This window comes from Numenius arquata, chromosome 17 (assembly GCF_964106895.1).
Source record: "Numenius arquata chromosome 17, bNumArq3.hap1.1, whole genome shotgun sequence".
NCBI classification, from domain to species: domain Eukaryota; kingdom Metazoa; phylum Chordata; class Aves; order Charadriiformes; family Scolopacidae; genus Numenius; species Numenius arquata.
In genome coordinates this window covers 4392544-4408177 of record NC_133592.1, presented here as the reverse complement: position 1 = coordinate 4408177, position 15634 = coordinate 4392544, and the positions used below count along the sequence as shown (strand labels likewise).

The 15634-nt window shown below is 46.4% G+C and overlaps 1 protein-coding gene across 3 annotated transcripts in view; it reads left to right on the top strand.

Moving 5' to 3' along the window:
• The window catches only part of RHBDL3 (rhomboid like 3), a 61820-nt gene that overhangs the window by 21280 nt on the left and 24906 nt on the right, over positions 1–15634 (top strand). Inside the window, exon 3 of one of the 3 annotated variants that reach the window (XM_074160186.1) lies at positions 2822–2905. The exons of the other annotated variants lie outside the window; for them this stretch is intronic. Within the exon in view, the coding sequence (XP_074016287.1) occupies positions 2822–2905 (84 nt within the window). The remainder of the gene's footprint in view (positions 1–2821; positions 2906–15634) is intronic. 3 annotated transcript variants of the gene reach the window in all.

Genomic DNA, 15634 nt, shown 5'->3' with positions numbered 1-15634 from the left:
GAGTGTGGTTATATCTGTTCTCCATCTGTCTCTTCCTCCCTCATCTTCGCTATCGTTAATTGTTAGCATCTGACTTGAAAGATTGCCTCTTAGCACGGTGCTGATGGGATCTTTCCACAGAGGATTAAGGCTGGAGTGGATTGACAGGAGACAGTATCCTTGCTGTGGGAGGTTTGCCAATTGTGTGTGGGCTCAGTGCTGCTGCTCTTCCAGTTACTCCAGTTCATGTCAGGACATAGGCAAGGGTCAGCTGCAGCTCCATGCCCCCTCACTGGGGCCAGATGGCCAGATGTGGCCTGGTGCACTGCATGCTGGGTTTGAGAGAGGCCTCCTGTACCCAGCTGCTACATGCGGCCTCTGCCAGGACTCTCAGTCTTTTTACATCAGCTGCACCATCCCATGGAGGTGATTTCATACCTGGCTCATCAGGTGGTTTCCACTGTGTGATCCCAGTGCTTTAGTCAAGGATGTGGGTAACGATAACAGTGTTGTGGGGGGTGCTGACAGTAGGAGTTCAGATGTCATTTCTCACTGTATCGTGCTCCCTAGGCGGCTAATGTGTCTGTAAATCCTACAAGTGCTTTCCTGTAGCTTTGCTATCTGTTACTGCCTCGGCTGCTGGGATTTCATGGGACACAGATCTTAGCTTTGGCAAAAACACGGCTTCCTTTCCTTGTAAAGGTACTTAGCATGTATTTCCAGTGCCCTGAAGCGTAGCCGAGGGCCCTGCTAAGCTCACTGAATCCAGACCCTGAGAGATGATATTTCTTTTTGTTTTGTTTGGTTTGCTTTCCTGTGGAGTCTGTGTATTTTCCTGTACATGCACAGGGAGCAGGGGAGAATCCCTTGGCATTTGGGAGGGTAGGAGTTTCCCCTTACCTTGTTGGTCTCCTGATCTGCTTCTAACAAGTCCTTGGAGACCCTTGTTGCTCTTTCCCAAAGATGATGCGTGTCCTGCAGTAACCACAGAGTATCTTGCGAGGACAATCTGGGGTCTAGATGCACGTTTACTCCTTGGTGGTGGTAGAACAGGTGATGGCTCTCTCTTTCCATAGTTAGGACAGACTGGCAGAAACTTTATGTGCTTTGAAGCTGCCACACCGGGGAGGGGTTCCACCTGTGTCGATCCTGGCTACAGCTGTTGCAAAAAAAGTCGTCGTCCTTCTCCCACTTTATATCTAATCCATCTCAGACTTGAAATTTCAAAGGTAGCCAAGTAAAACCAGCAGACTTCATGCCAAAGGGCTCCATTTTGTGGGCTTCTTGGAACATTAAAAGATGTTCGCAGGGTTTAGAAGCATTGTTGGGTTTTGGTTTTTGGCGTTTTTTATATGAAAATCCCACTGGCTGGTATTCCTATGTAATTTGAGCCATTTGAGATAAAATTTCTTATGTTTCTTTCATTAAAACAATTTTTATCCTGACTCATGGGACTGAGCAAGTAGAAATTAAATCACTGCTTGGTATTTCCCTGCCCATCCTGTCTGTTATCCCTAAATCCTTTCAGCTCTCCCCAGCTTGCCTTGAAGGGCTGGGAAAGCCGGCGCTGGCGCATTATGTTGCCTGCCTGATTGTTGTGGGGTTGTGTTTGTGCGGGGAAGGTCACGAGACAAAAAGACCACCAGGCAGGGGTGGGCGGGGGGTGTTCAGTCCCTCTCCATTCAGTCCTTGTGGTGATGGGTGGGAAGAGCCTTGTTTGCATGACAGGATTTCAGGGGGCGATTGCTTTTTTGTTTAGGTTTCTTCCATGGCGTCTGCATGGGCCCTGGAGGGCTACAACAAAAGCAGAGCATATATATGAGATTCATGGGGCTGAAGCGTGCTGAGATAACCAAGAGGCAAAGCCATCAGTGCAGGAGTGACTGAGCAAGAGCCAGCCACTATGTGCCTGCAGCCTGGAGACTGTCAGCAAAGGCTGACTCTGCTTGTGCTATGTCCAGTCTTGGCTCTGCTGGGAGTCTCTTGGGTATCTGAATCCTGTGGGCTGAGATCCTTGGCTGGATGAATGCTGTGGGAGTTTTCTGTCTGTGGAATGAGGGTTTTAGTGGAATGGGACAGCTCTACGGACGTGCCACAGTGTCTGTGCTTCCCTGAATATTTTTGAAACTTCCAGCCAGTGACTTTTATTTGCAGCCATCTGCCTCCTTCCTTGCCCATCAACTCCATGCTTCTGAGAGCATCCTTGTGTTTAAACAGTGCCTACTTCCTCATCATTCCTGAGAAGCTGAGCTGCTGTCCCCCAGTGCAGCACTCCCTTCACCCCCCATCCTTAGAAAGCAGCTCAGTCTATATTTACCACTGGTGTGGACAAAGCAAACATTGTCAGGGACTCATTGTAACTGTCCTAATTACCCTCAGTTCATTTGCATAAGAAGATTGACCAGCCTGTAGTAGTGGCTTTGCCTTCGCCGTCTGATATGGGACACTTAGATTTGGGGAGCAGAAAAGAACTAGAGTTCCCAGGCTGGGTGTGGGATGGGGAGGGAGTGACAGTTTTCGTCCATAACAACACGGGTGCAACAGCAGTCCTGCCTGGAAGGAGGATGACTTGTCAGCTCCCAGCCGCTGGCAGCACAAGTCTGTCTGATTCAGTTATGATAGCTGCCAGTTTCCAAAATGCAGATTCAAGGAACCCCAAGCATGCCTGAGCTCCTGGCTGTCCCTTCTGAGTAAATCCTTCTCCTGTGTAGTGCGTATGTATTTATTTTCAGTAGGTGTTGACCCTGCTTGAATGCTTTTAGACTAAGCAGTGACCTGCCTTGTGTTGTCACTTCCCTCAGGCACATGTAACCTCTCCTCCTTGTGTTTGGATTTCTTCCAGGGAGCTAGCTGTTCCTGCAGGCAGGCACTAAAGGGAGAGGAAAGCAGCTGGGATGAGGCACAAGTCAGGAAGCTGGCTGAAATGGTATGATCTCTTGACCCAAAGCAATAGCTGGTGCCGTTAGGGCTTGCTCGCACTGCAGCAGCTGCACAGCTCACACTCCTTTCACTGAACTGAGAATTACTCGTATTTTCTGCCCCTTCCCCTTAGTGCCATATGTAACGTGATCTGCCTGTGCCCAGGCTGGCAGATGGAAAAGCAAGACGCTCTTCTATTTGCAGTAGCGGTTCTTCATGGGCTCCACTGGCTTGTGAAGTTGCAATGCACAAGCTTGTCAGCTTTGGCAGAGCAGCCTTTCTGGAGACCCTTACTGTCCCTGTGCCACTGCTCTGCGTGCGTGCGCCTGCCTGCGCAAACACACATCAATCTCTTCATCTCCCTGCTGCTTCCAGGAGAGACTCTCACACTTGGGCATCTTTTCTCATTGCCTGTGCATATCACCAAGCTTAGCATACTTCCTGAGGGTGCTCGGACCTTTACTCTATCTTAATCTGTCCTTAAAAATCTCCTTTCTAGTATTTGGCAATTTCCATTTTTACTAGTCAGTTATTAGGTAGCAATGTAGGGAGCATGTAGCTTCATGGAGGTGGCTGGAGCACAGGCAGCTCATCTCAACTATATTTTAAGCCTCTTGCATCCTTGGGTGAATTACTTTCCCTCTCTGCCTTGAGTTCCCAGTTCATAAAGGGGAACTCTGTCTACTGAGCCAATGACAGTGGTACCACTGTGAATCATAAAGAGCACAAATTATCATTTCAAAATGTACCCTGCAGCAGAGATGCAATTGCTAATGGCCAGATCCCAAGTCTCTGTCCTGTGTTTGTGGACCCCTCTCAGGGGCACTGATGATCCAGCCCAGATTTCTCAGGAATTCCTTTGCTATTTCTTTGGGGGCAGGGAGGAGAAATCCTCATGTCTTTTCTCAGATGAGTTGCTGCTTGTGTTCTGACTCCAGGACGCTCACATTTTTTGCCTGGAACTAACTGCATTGATATTGTTATGTTTGGTTGGTGCAAAAACATTAAAAAAGAAAGGGGCAGAACCAGAGTCTCAAGTGGAGGCACAGATGGGGCCCCTTGTGGTTCCTCTAGCAACACTTTAAAAACCAGTTAGTATGTTTGACTTCCCTGATGTGTTGAAAAGCCAGAGTAGTGTCATGTCTTTGATTTAAATTTGTTTTCCTTTCCATTGTGTTTGTTTTTGAGGGTTGCGTCCTACCTTCTAGTGGGTTTCTATGACCCCTCATTTCATCTTGTGTGACAGTGGAGTTTGTTTACGAGCGAGTGAAACATGAGCTCCAGACACTGAATTAGGTTTTGAATGGTTGTTTCTGACAATTATGAAAGATTTTCTGAGCATGAAGTAAAGGGCTATGATTTAAGGCCTTACACTATTCCTTTTAGAGTGAGTCACTGTATCTTTTGTTTTGCAGTTGGGGAAATTAGACTTGGCACAGGATCGTATTGGGGATGACTGATAGCCCTACGAGGGTAGCGGATACCTTGGCCTATCTAAACCTGCACACCCAAATGGGATGGGAGTGTATCCAGTTTTCAGCTCTGCCAGTGAAGTTCCAGTAATAAGATGCCTCCTTTCTGAGTGCTTTATTTTCCCCAGCTGTGAAGATGGTGGAGGTGGGTGAATAATGATACACATAGAAATTTGTTTGCAATTCCCCAAAAGATTGCAAAAAATGCTTCTTGTTTCCATTTGAGCAAAATATTTTATTTGACTTGAGCTGAACCATCTGAGCACTCTGAATATAAACATAAATAGCAATTTTCTAATGAGGCATTTTGAAAATGGTGATGCCCATGGTGTTTTGGCCTTGTAGAATCTGAGGAAACTTCTTCTAAACAATCAGTTCACTAAGGCAAATTCACAGGAAAGTCTTGGCATGACTGAAATCTCCAAGTTTTGTTTTGAAAAAATTATCCTGGGGTTAGAAAGGGGAGGAAAGCCCTGCAAGTAACACTGGTGAGAAACAGTGTTTTCCGTGTCATACATGTAAACTGCGTCTTGTTCTGCCTTTAGGGTGGTGTTACGCTTGCATCTCTTGGGCTGCTTCTTGTAATTATCTTGGTGCTTTATCCCATCAGCTGTTTCCATGTCACTGGCTCAGTTTTGCTACAACCCCCTTTGATGGGGGCCCTCAGGCCTTTGGTGGCTGCTGTTTGAGATGCTCTGGGTTCATGAGAATTTGTTGACTGGGAGCAAAGAAGGTGCCCAATGTTGGAGGGATTATACAGGGACAGATGACGGCAGCGCTGTCTGCTCTAGGCAGCTTTTCTGCTCCTGGATTAAAGTTCATGCTGTTACTTGTCTCTCTCTAAGGCCTTGTCAAGTCCATGTGGGAAGCTATTCTGCCCCCAGTTTCACTTTGTGCTGCTCAGCTTTCTCTCTGCCTTATTTCTCCTCCCTCTTTCCCTTTCCATTCAAGCGGCATCTTTCAGTCTTCCCCATTCAGGTCTGTCTTTGCTCTATGCCCTGTGTAAAACTTCCATGCCCTCCCTACCATTCATCAGCTCTTGCTCATTCACCTCCCTGCTTGCCTTTCTCCATTCATCCAGGCTTCCTCTCAGCCAGTCTGGGCTGCCCTCTCCTCCTGCCCCTTCCGCAGTCCTCCTTTTGTGTCTTTGCACTCCATTCTCGGTGACTGTCCGAAATGCAGCAGCCTACAGTGTGCTCCATGAGGATGCTCTGCTAGAAGTTGGCCCCACTTGATGGGCTAACTAATCCCCAGTGGAAGCCAGGTGGGATTTTTTTGGGTGGATTTCTCTCTCTAGTTACCCTGCAGGTGAGAAGACTTTTTTTTCTTTCCCCCCCTTACTCTCTTCCCGCTTCCCAGAGATACAGCATGATGCATGAATAGGAGGAGTATTGTTATTTCCTAACCCTCCTTTTCCATCTGGTCTTTCTGTCTTCTGTCCCCTCTGGCTTATTTCTCCTTTGTTGGCAGTGCTTGCAGCTCTCAGGTGACTCTTGGGCGGGTCATTTTGATTTCCTCATTCCTGAGGAGCATAAGGTGCATTCTCTTAATTATGCTGGCTCTCTAATGATGGTTGTTGCCTATGCCTTCTCCACTTCCTTCTTCTAATCACCTGCATTGAAGTCGTATCAGTTTTGGAAAGCCATCTCTGCGCTTGAATGTGAGTTTTAGTGTCGCCCAGGAAATAGAGCTTGTGAATCGCAGTAGCTAGCGCTTGTTGTTTCTAGGTCTCAACGCAGCCGTGACCCTGTGCTTGTGATGCAGACACGGCAAATATGAACCACAGGCCTCTGGCAAGGATCCCCCAGCCTGCAGTGCTCTTGGTCCCCCCACAGCTCACACCATGCTGGCAGTGTGCAGATATCCACCCGATCCGATTGAAGGAGCTGGGCTCTTGGCTGCAGCGTAGCAGGAAAACTAAGTGGGAGGTCTGCTTGCCTGTGGGCGCCCATGGGGCCTTCAGCTTTGAATGGTTAAACTGCATTCAAGCCAGTCTGTTCAAGTAAAAGGGGATACTAGAGCTTGGGAAGAGCGCGCAGGCTTGTCGGAGAAAGCAGGTGCTCTTTAAAGCATGTGTGAGCCCTGTATACATGAGAAATCTGATTAGTTCAGTAAAGGAGGCAGAAATGAGGTGGAGGCAGGCAAGGAGAGGGGCTCTGTGAGTAAGTGTGGATTTGACTGATGGGACCAGCACTCTGTTGTGTGGGAGGCCGTGAAGGGAGACCCGCTGCTGTCTCCCCAGGCAGTAAGGAGTGTTTGCAGCAAGGAGCCCCTGGTACGGCTCAGGCAGGGCCAGGCTCTGGGAGGTCTTGTTAATGCTTTGAGAAGGAGCCTTTCCCCTCATAACTGGATAAAAGAGGGGTTGCAGACCGTGCTGTGGTACAGTTTATTTATTGTCAGGCTGGTAAGTGTGTAAAAGGGATTTCCTGTTCACTGTGTTTTGGCCCCACAGAGACATTATACCTTGCAGAGCACAGCTAGCCCCAGGCCAGCCCTGCCTTTTGTCACCTGCAGGGAGAACTGCTCCGTTCCAGTCGCGAGGCTTGGGCTGGGAACCTGCATGGACAGCACTTCTTCCTGTGAAGTTAGTCGCATTCCTGTTGCAGAGACTTTATTAAATCATCATCTGCTTTAAAACTTTTGACAAGTTTTGTGTCTATTTGAAAACCGTGGCAAAGAGAACTCTAGAAACACTGAGCCTTGCCTTCCATTTGTCCATCATATTCAGTAAGGGCATATAAGAAGCCAAAAATGCAGCTTTATTTTTCTGATTTGTGATTGGCTGTGCAGCTTTGGTACTCAGAGAAATCTCTTCTACCCTTAAACCAAAGTATATTTTACATAGCAGGCACTGGGAAGATGCAAACACTGTGGGTCTTACCCTCACAGTCCTCCATGCAGGGAACCTGCAGTCTGGGTGTCATCCAGGACTGATTTGGATATATCTCCTAAGAAACAGTGGGAACCACCACAGCTTCCATCAGTTTGGCTCCTTACTGCAGTTGTAACCTCTGTGATCACCCTGGAAAGGTGCAAGCCAGGAATGCTTGCTCTCAAGAGTTTAAATGATAGAGGTTAGAGTAATAATTAATACTCCCAGCTCTGGGTTCCATTTGGAACCAGCCTGTCTAGAGTTCTTTTGAGATGGTTATGTCACAGTGGAATGCCAGGTGCCTACAAGCGTTATAGGGATCATGTGATACCTCTGTCACGAGGCTGATATCACCTTCTGCTCCCGTTTAGCTTGGAAAACAGAAGAGTTTCTTTGGTGGCTTCTAGTCCCCATGACTGAGCAAAGCCAGATGTGAAATCGGTACGAGTTAAATATGTTTCCCAGTCTGTTTAGTAGGAGTTTTGCTCTGCAGTTGTTCTAACCAAAACCAGCGTGGTTTGAATTCCAGCATCGGTGGGTCATTAGTTATACGTGTGTAATGGCAGTTGTTAGTTGGGGCTTTAAATCCATCCGTTTGGCTTAAGTTTTTCTGAGCCCTAATAACTTGCAATCAGGTCAGAAGGGAACTGTTGGGATTGTGTAATCTCTCATAATGAAGGCCAGAAGATTTTCTGAGTGGTCTTCTCCTTGACCTTGGCCATAGCTCATCTCCTAGGAAAACTTGCAATTCAATTGTAAAACTTCCGGTGAAGTTAGTGAGCTATTTCACTTGTTAATAGTAAAAATAATCAATTTATTCTAATCTAAATCTGTTCAGATTTGACCTCTGTCCCCTAGATGTGATTATACCTTTGTCATAGTAGAGAATCCTCTGCTGCCAAATTTCTGTTCCCTTTGTGGTTCTTCTGGACAGTGATCAAGTCATTGCTTAACCTTCCCTTTCATAAGCTAATGAATTGAGGCTGTCAGTGGAGCCAGTCAGACTGTACCAGTAACAAAGTGCCAAATGCAGAGGTAATGTCACCTCATTTACAAACCTGCAGGTCACATTTCCTTTTTTGCAGACAGTGTTACCTTGAGAGCACTCACTGTAACAAACAAGGCTTCCCCCCCCCCCAGCCCCGAGTGGCTGCTTCTGAAGATGGCATTCCCCATCCTGTAAGCTGGCTGGTATTCTTGGCTCCTGGCCATGTGGCTTTCTACTTGTTTATACTGTAATATGTATTGTTTGCAAGCACCCAGCTTTACTAAAAGACCCAGCTCATGCTTAGTAACTTGCTGCTTTAGCTCATGTGTGAGCACGATGCAGAGTTATCTTAATGCTTTCTCCTAAGTCACTAATGACGATTGTGCAGGAGCAAGAATGAATTCTCGTGGGACCCCATTAGTGGCATCTCCCTGTGATGGTAGCTCTCTAGCTTGGTTTTATTTTTGAGACCTGTCAAATAGCCAGACTTTTTAGCATGTTAAATGTGTGACAGCCCGAGTTTGTGTCACAGTAAGTCCTGAAACACAGTGTTAACTGGTGATGTCAGATGCCCTGCAGAAATCAGTTATACCAGCAACCTTGTCTAGGATCTCTACCAAGTTTGTATTCTCATCCGGATAATATCAGTTTAACACTATTTTCTGTAGCCTATTCTGACTGATATTAGACCAGTCCTCTTTGCTTATGCATTACTCAATATCAGGCATCTGTTAATTTGCTGTTCATTGCTATTAGGCCGATAGACCTGCTTTGTCCCTTTAAATTCTTGTCACAGCCCTGTGGTTTTGGGGGCTGTGTGGGTGCTTGTTACCATGTTTGGACAGGAGTTTTGGAGCCATAGTTGGAAGGGCTGCATTGCTGATCCGAAGCTAGAAGAAAGGTAAAAAGTAGGTCTTGGTTTTCCTCCAGTGTTCGCAGACTTGCAAAAAATCAGTATTAGTACTGGCTTTTAAAAATCTTTTGGATGCAAGTTACCTTGACTTGCTGATTCAGAACTATGTAACTTTAGCAGCTGCTGTGTAACGTTCTCCAGAGTTACTGCTGGGACTGCTGAGAAAGTGGATCATCATCATATGACAGAGATAATTCATTGGGCTTTTGTCCAAATACAGAACAGAAACATTTCAACTACTTCTGACTCTCTTGCGCTGGCATCACCTATACTACTTTTTCCAGATATCAGACCAAAACCCTGTTTTGAATGAGAAGACTCATCTAACTCATCTGTACCAGCAGAGACGCTGCTGTAACAGGAGATGGTGTCAATAGCAGTGAATTTTACAGAAGTGCTTGTGTACATTTAGTTAACCTGGGGGTAAGCAGGGATCTGACTGCAGGAACTTGGCCTGAAATACAGCCCCAGCTGAACAGCTATTCTGACTGTTGTGTGTTCATTTTATGTTTGGTGGTTGTTTTGGGTTTGGTGGTGTGTGTTTTTTTTTTTTTATTTATTTCCTTGTAGCAATAGTGATTTAGAGCCTGTCTGTCTCCAGGCTGTGAGGTTGACTGTGCATGCTATGCCTCCTATTGAGTTATGTAGTCCAAATGGATGCAGCATCCCACCCGGAGCGTATTGCGTTTCAGCTCTGAATGAAGTGGCTTACACATTATGTCCCCTCACAATGTAGAAGCACTGAGAGATGTAATTAATACTGATACAGGATTTTGAGATTCTCCAATGAGACATGACTAAAAAGACGTAAACAATAATTACGTGGTGGTAAATGAGAATATAATATGTTATGGTAGTATGGATATTGCTGCTTTCAGCTTTTGATATTTAATGCCTTACACCATCCAGATGAAAAGTGGATTTTATTTTAATTAGACTGCAGAACTCATTGCCTCGGGAGATTGTGGAGCCCTAAAAACTAGAGGAGTTCAAAAGGGAGAGCAAGAGATCAGGCATTTGTAAATATAACAATGTCTAGACCAGTGCTGACAAGCAGAGCTGAAAAGAGAGTTAAACCTATTGCCTAAGGTTTTAACTGTTAGAGTGGGTTTGGTCATGGCAGTCACTAAGTGATCTCTTGTAGGCTTCACCTTGTCGACAATCTCAGAAATGTGCGGATAGTCAGCACCAGAGCTGGGCTCACGATATGACACATGACTTGCCAGTCTGGGTTGTAACATGCCCAGCCTGTTGCTGCAGCTGAGGACATCTATCCAGTGAAATGTGCAAGGTGCCCAGTGCTGGATCAAGATTAAAAATTATATTTCCACCTAAAAAAACCCCCACCACTTTTTAGAGTGCCTCAGCTTTTTTCCATTAGTCTTAATGCACTTACATAAATAATAAAACAGGAAGAAGCAGAGCTGGAGAAGTCTCAGTCTATAAACACGTCTCTTTGCATTAAGCCTTGTGGCATAATGGAGGGCATCTCCTGCCATCCATGCTGTCTCCTTAATCATGTAATTATCTTCCTCACTTTCAGTGCTGCATCTCCTTCCTCATCGGTGCTGCTGATAATGGAGCTTCTATTTACCATGGCTTCTTTCTGGGGAGCAGCTTTGGTTTCAAAGCCAGCACAGTGGCATATTTTGAATAATTTAGTTCCGGGTGGCTTGAACACTGTGTGTAATTCCCCAGCTGAGACTGGAGGCTGATTCCTGTGAGTGTTCTGCCAGGAGGCTGATCTGGAGAGAAGCAGTGGGATCGCTCAGAGTGGTGGGTTGTCGAGACAGCAGAGGACTGAAAGCTTGCCCAACAGGTCCTGTGAGTGCATCTCAGCTCTATCCTCCCTTAGTGTCTTAGCAAGGAATAGCAGCAAGAAACCCCCAGGCAGAGGAAGGATAGGAGAGCGAGTTGCATTAAAAATGTGTGTGGAGACAGAAACCTAGATTTGAGTACCAGGCTGAGTGTGATGGACTTCCCCAACAAGCTGTGGGTCAGAAATTCCTGGGGTCTCCAAATGCAGGATTTGCTTGGCCTATGGTGACTTGGACCAGGGGTCTGAGCCGCTCTGGAGTTAAGGGGTTCAGTGTGGTGCCCAGCTGTCATTGGCTTTGGAAAGCGTGATACGTTTCTATACATGAAACCCCGGCAGAAGGCCATATTCTGTTCATATTCTCTGTTCATATTCTCCCTGTGCTACTTGGCCTTGTGGCTCGCTAATTGCCCTTTGCCATTGCAGCTATCGTCCAGCCATGCTCTGTAAGCGCTCTACAACCCTCACTGTGCTCAATCACGCAGGCACAGGTATGTGTCTTGTGCCTTGTAGATGGGGAAGTCAAGGCACTGCAAGAGGCACCTGGGCTCACTCCAGAAATCTTGGCAATACCAGGGCCCAAGCCCTTTTTACTGTCTGCCTAACAACTGAGCAGTCATGCACTCCTGATTCTTTTTATTCTCCTGTTCATGTTGAATCTGTGCTTCCAGTGTCTGTTTAGATGAAGTGCTTTTGCAGAAGGTAATAACAGATGGTAGTAATGTAGGTCCCTTCCTTGTCTTTGCGCCTAAGACAGTAGGAGAAATAAATTAGAGCAGAAATGCCTCTACACATTGGTCAGCTAGCTGATGGACCTGGTCCTTCAGGCTACTCTGCTCTTCCAGGAAAAAGGATTGTTATACCAACTCCCTCAGTCTCCACTTCGCCACGAGCTGCATGCAGAGACACTTACCTGAATCCAGGTGACGGGCCATCTGCTCTGCCATCACCTCCTTCACCTGGGTGGATGCTGAGCTGGGTAGCTCTGTGCACTCTGGCAGCAGCTTTCCAGGGAAGGGTCCGTCTGGGGGCCCTGCTTGGTGAGTTAGTGAGGGTATATCCTCCCTGCTTAAGTGCAATCTGGCTTTTGAGAACTGGGTGATGTTTCCAGCCCTTGGGTTCACCTCAGGTCAAAGCAATCTAACATGCACTAAAAGTACTGCTGGACAGCCTTTAATCACTTTACATTGTCTGGGAAGTGGTGGGTAAATTCATTATTTACAGGGGAAGAGAGTGTGCGTCACTGGAGCCAGCACTAATGTTTTACCACACAGGCAACTCGAATTAGGTGACTTTTAATGGTCAGAAGCTGGATTTCAAGGTGCAGGTATACGCACTTAACTTTGGCTGCCTTCTCTTCTGGATCACACTTTCTCGTCTCATGTGCACCTCCCACTATTGGGAGAGAGAGCAGGATCATTAAGCTGCTCGATAGATCATCACCACCAGGCAGTGATGAAATTTATGTTAAAACAACCCCTGCTTTTTGCCCTCTCATTTGATTATAAAGGAGACTTTCATCTTCTGGCTTGTTGTTCCTTTAATCTTCATCAAAGCGGCAAATGCTACATACGCTGTTGCCACATTGTTGTGTTGTTGTGGTTGGGTTTTTTGTTGGTTTTTTGGTTGTTTTTTGTTGTTTTTTTTTTTTTAACAAACAAAACAAACCCCTCTCACCAACTCACAGCATGACCCCAGAGACTGTGGAAAGGTAGATAATGGGCTCTGGTAAGATGTATGACTATCTTGGGGAGAGTTTCAATGCCTGTCTTAACTGTCTTTTCACAGCTTCAACTTGGAGTCTGTCATTCCATGCATTGACTTGGAGACTCTTGAAACTACAGCATGGCCCTTGAGCCTGGAGATGGTCTGGTTGTTTCCAAAGCTTGTTAGCATCCCTAGATTGCGGAGACTGTGCCATCTAACGGTTTGAATTCAAATCCAGCAAAGCTCAGAGTGGTTTCTGAAACCCTTGGAGATGAACAGATTGTGCATGTGATTAGCTCCCCCTTTCCAGTGGGAAAGGGCCTAGATGTGAACAAGAAGCAGGTCTACTATTGATAGCTCCCTTCTGGTGGGAAATAAGGCAGGAGTTGTCTGTTCCATATAATAGGAGGGGAATCTAAAGCTCAGGGCAATTTATTTTCAGAATCTGCCTCCTAGTCTGGAGCAGAGCTGGGGTCAGTGCCAGGGGGCCTGACTGCCAGAAGTGAAGATACCACTGGACCATAGAACAATTCAGGTTTGTAGGGACTGATCAAACTCAAAGCCAACTTCCAAATTAGATGAAATTGCTTGGAGCCCTGCCCATTACAAAGACAACTTATGGCTTGGGTGATATCTCTTCTTCATGCCAAGACAAAGCCCCTCAATGGGGAAACTTCGGGTGGTAGCAGACTCTCTGTTCCTGCGACAGATCTGCAATCATAACACCAGCCAAGGATCCTCATGTTGTGCCCAGTTCAGCTGTTGACTCTCCAGCTGCTCTGATGCCCCAGAGGGCTTTTTGCCATGGGGGAGAGGAGCAGCTGGCTGCGCTATGTGAAATGTCTGTGTTTTCCCAAGATACCCATTGTCTGTCTGCAGCACCAGCCTCCACCCTACTTGCTCACTCAGCCGTGGCTGATATGTCTTTAATTAAAGAGGAGGAACAATTTGAGATTTCATTTTCTTTTTTCAACCATATTTCCATCAGAGTTTCCAGGGCCCCCTCCTCTTATTTTTGTCTTGGAGTTTTGCTGTGGGGCCTTCAGTTTATGGAGTGTCTGCTCTAAAATAAGGAAGAAATAGGGGAAGAAAAAAAAAAAAGCTTGTTTTGGGCCAGGGAATTAAGATCCTGGGTCAGATGGCTGCTACGGTCATTAACGTATTTACATTTTTGCTTAAGAGCCTGGTTGAGGATCAAGGGAGTTAAGGGTGATTGTCATTGAAACGCAGAGGAAACCTTGCATGAAATTGCCGTTTGTGTCCTATTGTTTGGGAGGGAGGGAAAGGGGGGGGGGCAAATGGCCTTCCTTATCCCTGCACGGGTTGTGTTGTGCCTGTCTGCCCAAGTAGATGGGCAGAGGCAGAAGTAACTACACTGTAGGAAGCTACTGCTCTGACTTGGCTGCTGGGGGACTTTGGGGAGCGCTCTCTGTGGGGCTAGACCTGGGGCTCAGCACAGCCATGCTGATGGCTGCCAGTCATCGTCTGTCCTCTCTGTGAAACAAAGGTGCTCGGCTGGGCTTGTGGGACAACTGGCTCTTAACGAGATCATCATGGATAAATACATGAAGCGTCTAGCAAAGGTCAGTTGCCGCTTTTATAATTGATGGACCCAAGTGTTTTGAGTGTGCCATCGCACGTTTTTGCCGTGTGTGGGGACACATGTTCTGCAGGACCGGCTCAACCCCTTGATTTTTGTGGCTAGCTGTGATATCAGAAACAGTCAGTTTGAGGCAATCTGAAGTTTTGGGGTGGATTTTGAGTGCTGTGGTGGCAGATGAGATTTTTATATGCTGAAAAAAAAAAGAGTTTAAACATAAATAAGAGACCTCCCTTACAGCTGGAGTTTACAGTAAAACGTTCTGCTCCAGGTTGTGGAAGCAGTGATCTAGTCCTGCTCTGAGGCAGGCCTTTTTAGTTCAGATGCCAGTTGTTCATTGTTCACCTCTTACTCTTTCATGCTGTTCAGATCCACCGTTTTAATTCAAATCTATTTCTAATTAGTATCATTAACTTAGTGCCAAAAAGAAAATTATACATAGTAACGTGAAAGAGGAGAACAGGCTCCCTAGCATGTTTGCAGTACTGAAAATACTAGCTACCTTCTGACAGTGCTTTGATTTCGGTGGGACAAGCAGCAAGACTGAGCTGAAGGAGGAATGCTGGTGCCTATTGGTGTGAGAGAGAAGCATCCTTGGAGCAGAGGCTTATTCATAGCCACCAGCCAGGCTTCAACTGGCTGTCCATGTGGAAAACAAGCAGCCAGTAACAGGTATGGACAGTACCATCTTGAGTGACAGGTTTGTATCTGTTCTAGGGCTAGTGAGTCTGGCGTCATCAGTGTGTCCTTGTGGGCTCATTTGAAGCTCTGAAGCAGTTGTGTAATTTCTGTTCTTGGTTACAAAATGTTTCTTTTTGGAATGCTTTAAAACAGAACAGTCTGGGAAAAGTGGTTTGTGATCTGGAGCAGCTCTTTTGTGCTTCAGGAGCCTGTGTGCTTCAGCTCTGTATCTCTTCTGCCCTTTGAAGGAATAGCTGTGTTCCCCACTGCTGTGACCCTAGGTCTTTCCTACAAAGTCAAACAGTGAGCACACAGCAAGGGGGGAGAGTTCCATGCTTCAGTCGCTGACCCTGGCCCTCAAAGTAGGGAGGCATTTAAGCCTTCAAGGAGCAAATGGGTTTGTCCTAGACAAGATGAGTTCTGACATCTTAAATGTCATGATATAGTTAAAGTGGTGCAGTTAAGTAAGACGTTGGTTAGGTCAAATGTTTTCAGGAAACAAGGATGAACACAGCAGTATCTATAGGATTGCAGGTGTTAGATCCATTCGCTGAATGACTCATCTCCCAGCTTCTGCAAATTCCCCTTGAGAAAGGTCATCTCAGGTATTATGCTAATAATACTTTATTTCCTGGATATCTGTGCCTCTGGGTTGGGCACTGCACACTAAGGCAAGCTTAGGGGTCC